The following is a 6,226-nucleotide window of genomic DNA, read 5'->3' as shown; positions in this document are numbered from 1 at the left end:
ACCAGAACCCTCCTAAAAGAAATAAAGCTCTCCACATGACTCTTAAAAAGCTGTACCTAGACACCGATAAAATATAGTCTCCAATACTACATGTATACCGACCCCCATGTAATAGCCTTCCACATATACTCACCCCCGAGAATAAGCGAAGACCAAGCGACCCCCCTTATATAGCTCTCCCATGATCATGAACACCGCTACCCCCCTTCACCTCATACGCTCCACATTACTCGTCTACCACGACCCCCAACGGCTACTATAGCCTCCACATTACCCCTACCTGTAACACCCGATTCCTAATACCTCCACATGACCTCCTTAACCCGTAACACCCTGATATATAATAGCCCTCCACATTGAGACATGACAAAATCCCAAAGCAAAATGCCAAACAACCAGTAACATAAATGTACAACGTCCGAGACCGTTAACACCCTGGTGCTATAGCCTCCACATTGACTCTGACCGGTACCCCCTGGAAAAGCTCCACATTGACTCTGTACCGTAACACCTGTATATAGCTCCACATTGACTCTTACCGGTACACCCCTGTATATAGCCTCCATATTGACTCTACCGGACCCCTGTATATAGCCTCCCAACATTTTACTCTGTACCGAACCCCTATATAGCCTCCACATTGACTCTGTACCGGTAACCCCTGTATATTAGCCTCCATATGACTCTGTAACGTATCCCCGTATATACCTCCACAGACTCTGACCTTACCCTCCTGATATAGCCTCCACATTAACTCTGTACCTAACACCTGATATTACCCTCCACATGACTGTACCGGTACCCTCTGTATATAGCCTCCACATTGACTCTGTACACGTTACCCCGTAATATAGCCTCCACATTGACTCTACCGGTACCTCCTGTAATAGCCTCCACATTGACTCTGTACCCGTACCCCCTGTAAATAGCCTCCACATGACTCTGTACCGTACCCCTGTATATAGCCTCCACATTTGACTCTGTACCGTACCCACTGTATATAGCCTCCACATTGACTCTGTACCGTAACACCCTGATATAGCCTCCACAATTGACTCTGTACCGGTACCCCCTCTAATAGCCTCCATACTGACTCCTGTAACGAGTCCCCTGTATATAGCCTCCACATTGACTCTGTACCGCCCCCTGTATATAGCTCCACATTAACTCTTACCGTAACACCCTGATTATAGCCTCCACATTGACTCTGTACCGGTACCCTCTGTATATAGCCTCCACATTGACTCTTACCGGTACCCCTGGATATAGCCTCCACATTGACTCTGTACCCGTACCCCCTGTATATAGCCTCACATTGACTGATGTACCGGTACCCCCGTATATAGCCCTCCACATTTGACTCTGTACAGGTACCCCCTGTATATAGCCCCACATTGACTCTTACCGGTACCCCCTGGTATATAGCCTCCACATGACTCTGTACCGGTACCCCCTGTATATAGCCTCCACATTACTCTGTACCGGTACCCCCTGTAAATAGCCTCCACATTGACTCTGTACCGGTAACCCCTGTAATAGCCTCCACATTGACTCTGTACGGTTACCCCCTGTATATAGCCTCCACATTGACTCCTGTACTTACACCCCTGTATATAGCCTCCACATTGACTCTACCAGTACCCCCTGTAAATAGCCTCCACATTACTCTGTACCGAACGCCCTGTAAACTCCACATGACTCTGACCAGTACCCAGCACAGTAATGATATGTATTAGCATAGTAATGATATGTACTAGCACAGTAATGAGATCTCTCAAGGTTGTGCTATGACGTGGTCTTTACAGTCCATAGTGATGATCATGGTTTCCAAACAACCAGAAACCTATGAATGGTAGAAATTTTATCCGGTAACTCTTTGGTTACGAGTCTATTGCTGACTTCTCTAAATTATTTGAAATGTAACTCTCTCTCTTTCCATCTCTCTCCTCTGCTCAGTGCGTCCACTACAGACCTGTCGGGTTACGACCCAGGTTACCTGAGGAAGAGTCCAGACCAGTACAGTTCTAGAGGAAGTATGGAGAGCCTTGGGGAGCACCACAGCCACCCCGCCTACAGGTGCTGCTCTTGTTAATATGGCCTTTTTATCCTCAATCATTTTCAATGTGGGTAATGCTGTCTGTCTCCGGTGGAGCAGCCTGCTACCTTTAATATCTAATCAAATCATTCAATCAAGTAAGGATCAAATAACTACTCTCCACTCCCCTTCCCTTCCCTCCCCTCCCCTCCCCTCTCCTCTCCTCTCCACTTCTCTCTCCTCTCCTCTCCACTTCTCTCTCTCCTCTCCCTCTCCCTCGCTCTCCTCTCCTCTCCTCTCTCCAGTTCTTCCTGCCACCAGCTGTCTGCCTCCAAGTCTTCCAACAGTATGGACCACCTTCACAGCAAGAGAGACTCAGCCTACTCCTCCTTCTCTACCAGCTCCAGTATCCCAGAGTACCTAGCGGCCGCTCCGACCTTTAGTAAGGAGAGGTCATACTCCATGGAGACAGTTCCACAGAGGGGTGGGGTTAGCGGAGGAGGGGGAGGGGCCGTGTCGGAGGGCATGCAGCATGCTGACATCCGATACGTCCGTACGGTCTACGACCCCCAGCAGGGAGGTGCCCAAGAGCACGAGGTCAGCTCCGCTGCGTTGCTACGCAACCACGAGGCCGGCAGGGTGGGTTCTCGTAGTGGGGGCAAGGCCTCCTGTCACCGCGGCAGCAGTAGCTGTAGTAACAGCAGTGGCGGAAGCAACGGCGGTAATAACCATGGTAATAACCCCAAACGACACAGCGTTGGGCCGATCTGGGGCCAGTCTCAGTCCGCCGGCTGCAGTTCCTATGAAAGCCTGAAGGGGGCGCCGCCTCCTCCCATGCGGAGTGACAGCTACGCGGCGATCAGGCACCACGAAAGGCCCAATTCCTGGTCCAGCCTGGAGCAGACTCGCTCCCTTAGGGCTCTCCACAAGGGGTCCACCTCCTCCTGGCACCACTCCTCTGGGTCCGTGGCCTCCGGCTCGGGGAAGGGCTCCTACGGGGCCGAGGGCCAGCTCCACACCGTCATAGAGAAGAGTCCTGAGAGCAGGTATTTAGTCCATTCTATTGTATTCATTGGCTTCTGCGGAAGGAGTTAGAAGCTGTGTTTTTTTAACCTGACATTAGTGCTCTGTCTACATGTAGACATCACTGAGATGCACTGTCAACTGTGGGACCTTATATAGACATCTGTGTGCCTTTCCAAATCATATCCAATCAATTGAATTTACCACAGCTCAGTCAAGTTGTAGAAACATCTCAAGGATGATCAATGGAAACAGGATGCACCTGAGCTCCATTTAGAGTCTCATAGCAAACAGTCTGAATACTTATGCAAATAAGTATTTGCTGTTTTTCCTTTTTTTTTAAATAGATTTTCCAACATTTTTAAAACCTGTTTTAGCTTTGTCATTATGGGGTATTGTGTGTAGATTGATGAGGGGGGGAATTATTTAATCAATTTTAGAATAACGCTGTAATGTAACAAAATGTGGAATAAGTCAGGGGTCTGAATACTTTCCCGAATTGCACTGTACTTTGTATCCCTCATTTACTCAAGTGTTTCTATTATTTTGTCAGGTACCTGTTCCGTTGTTGCTGTATGTTGTGTTTGTTCCAGTTTCTCCTTGTTGAATGAATAAAGCTTCTTCCTCTTCTTCTAGCCCCACCATCAAGCCCAAACAGGGCGTGGGTCAGGTCCCCCAGCCCCCTCAGCCCCAGAATACATCTGGCCGCCTCATGTCGCCCCAGGGCATCTACCCCGTGCCCCCTCCGGAGACCCACTATGCACAGATGCCCACCAGCAACCCCAGCAGTGTGTACCCAGGCCTGGCCAGGGAGAGCAGTCTGAGCAGACAGAGAGATCTCCAGGCGTTAGGGCTGGGGATCAGTGTGKAYMCAGGCCTGGCCAGGGAGAGCAGTCTGAGCAGACAGAGAGATCTCCAGGCGTTAGGGCTGGGGATCAGTGTGGATACAGGCCTGGCCAGGGAGAGCAGTCTGAGCAGACAGAGAGAGCTCCAGGCGTTAGGGCTGGGGATCAGTGTGGATACAGGGATTGAGGTATCTGTAGAGAACGGATACCAAAGCAACACTTTCAACTCCTATGTCACCTGTTCCAACCAGCCTCAGCATCATGACTTAGCTCAGCCTCCAACCATACAGCCAGCCCAGCCTGTTAACAGAGGGGGTGACAGAGGACATGAGGAGACCCAAACCAAACTGGGTCTCTACACGTCTTATTTGAAGGGGGAGGGACAGACCGTCTCCCGAAGGCAGAGCCAGCAGGGTCATGGACAGGGTCAGGTGTACAGACCCTCCTCAGCCCAGTCCATAGGTCAGGAGAGGAGAGACCCGTACACTCCAGTCCAGCCGCAGAGAGAGAGGGTACCCAGGTATTCCCAGGGCTCAGAGAGTTACACTGAGAAGCATCAACAGGGACAGGTCAGACACACTGAACACAGCCATCCAGACCCTCAGCCTCCTACTACCATGCCCACTAAGATATCCAAGGGCCACGTTCCTCAGGGGATCAGGATTAGCAGTACCCCAGCCCAGGGGCCTGATCATCGGGTCAACAACCAGAGGTCCAGGTCCCCCCTCCGGCACTACAGCGACCCCAGTCCACCCCACCACCAGAAGAACCAGAGGGGACCAGAGCACCCCCTGACCCGGCTAGAGAATGCCCTAGCGGAGGTCCAGCGCTGTGCCAGTCCAGAGAGCTCCGCTAGGAGTCAGAGCAGCCACCAGAGGAGCCCGTCTGTCCTGGAGAAGGTAAACCGGTTCGAGCGCCAAGAGCAGAGGAAGCAGAGGAGTCATAGCATCAATGCCAGCCACACCAACCTGGGACCCTCCTCCTCCTCCTCCTCCTCCCGTCCAACTCAGCCTCAGCACAAGCACCATGAGAGGGCCATGAGCTATGGTGCTGGTATGGATGACCTGCGTAACATGCTGGAGAGAAGCAACAGCCCCAGCAGCCCCTGCAGAACACAGAGCTCCTCCTCTAGCTCACATCATGGGAAAAGTACGGTGGCCCACAAGGGTCATCATTACGCAGAGCGGCAGAGGCCAGGGAGTTGTGACCAGGCCAAGCCCCAGAGCTCCAGGGACCCCCACCACCAGCCTAACCCCCTGGACCCTCACCCTGGCTCGGCCCTACAGAGGAGTATGAGCACCTTCCAACTGGGTAGCCAGGAGGGCCAGGAGGAGAACGGCCATGACAGGGACAGGTAACTGCTCTAATGTACCTAAATGTGAATTATATCTGTTCAGTTTATTGTGGTCAGAACCATTTGACCAGGTCTACTTCCTGGTACATGTTAATGTGCGTGGCTAATAAAAAGTGATTGTGATTCTGACAGAGAGTTCCATTGGAGGGATGACCTGCAGGACCTACTGGGGACCATCCAGGACACATCCTTTAACCGGGCCTACAGGGACAGTATCAAGGACGCCCAGTCCAAGGTGCTCCGATCCACCTCCTTTAGACGCAGGGACCTGGGAATCAGCTCCAGCTCTAACCAGAGCTCCAACAACCCACCTCCTGGTGTCAACAACAACCCACTTCCTGGTGTCAACAACAACGCCCCTCCTGGTGTCAACAACAACGCCCCTCCCGTCCCCGCTAAGCACTTATCCTTGGAGAGGAAGGCAATGGCCCCCAAGACCGGTCCCAAACCCTCCATTGTCACCACCATTGTACCAGCCTCCGCCCCAGCCACTTCTCTGTCCCCTCACACCCCCAAAGAGAGGCACACGATCACCACCCCAGACCCAGTCCCAGCCCCAACCACCTCTCCCTCCCCTCACACCCCCAAAGAGAGGCACACGATCACCACCCCAGACCCAGTCCCAGCCCCAACCACCTCTCCCTCCCCTCACACCCCCAGAGAGAGGCACCTTGTTACCCCCAATCCCGAGATGTTCAACCCCCCAGAGCTCCCCAGTGTCCCAGCCTTGGGCCCACCAGTCCCGGCCCGAATCGGTGGGCGTAAGAGGCTCACCATGGAGCAGAAGAAGAGATCGTACTCCGAGCCAGAGAACATGCACGAGGTAGGTGAACGTATCCAGGATGCCATCTCCTGCTGTTTTGTCTTGGAACAAAGTACTTAAAGGTAGACTCAGCGAGATGGCATTGCAACAAAACACCACCGCCGATATTGAGATGAGCGCAATCACAGTCACACAGATGATCTGTG

At 52.5% G+C, this 6,226-nt stretch overlaps 1 protein-coding gene across 1 annotated transcript in view; it reads left to right on the top strand.

The window, feature by feature from the left end:
* LOC112071196 (protein Shroom3-like) overlaps nt 1-6,226 on the top strand; it is a 36,683-nt gene that overhangs the window by 7,537 nt on the left and 22,920 nt on the right. Inside the window, 4 exon segments of the mRNA XM_070439298.1 lie at nt 1,957-2,076; nt 2,341-3,081; nt 3,695-5,257; nt 5,390-6,080. Coding sequence (XP_070295399.1) covers nt 1,957-2,076; nt 2,341-3,081; nt 3,695-5,257; nt 5,390-6,080 — 3,115 coding nt within the window.

Source organism: Salvelinus sp. IW2-2015, unplaced genomic scaffold (assembly GCF_002910315.2).
Source record: "Salvelinus sp. IW2-2015 unplaced genomic scaffold, ASM291031v2 Un_scaffold1545, whole genome shotgun sequence".
In the NCBI taxonomy this organism is placed as follows: domain Eukaryota; kingdom Metazoa; phylum Chordata; class Actinopteri; order Salmoniformes; family Salmonidae; genus Salvelinus; species Salvelinus sp. IW2-2015.
This window is presented reverse-complemented; position numbering and strand designations above follow the sequence as displayed.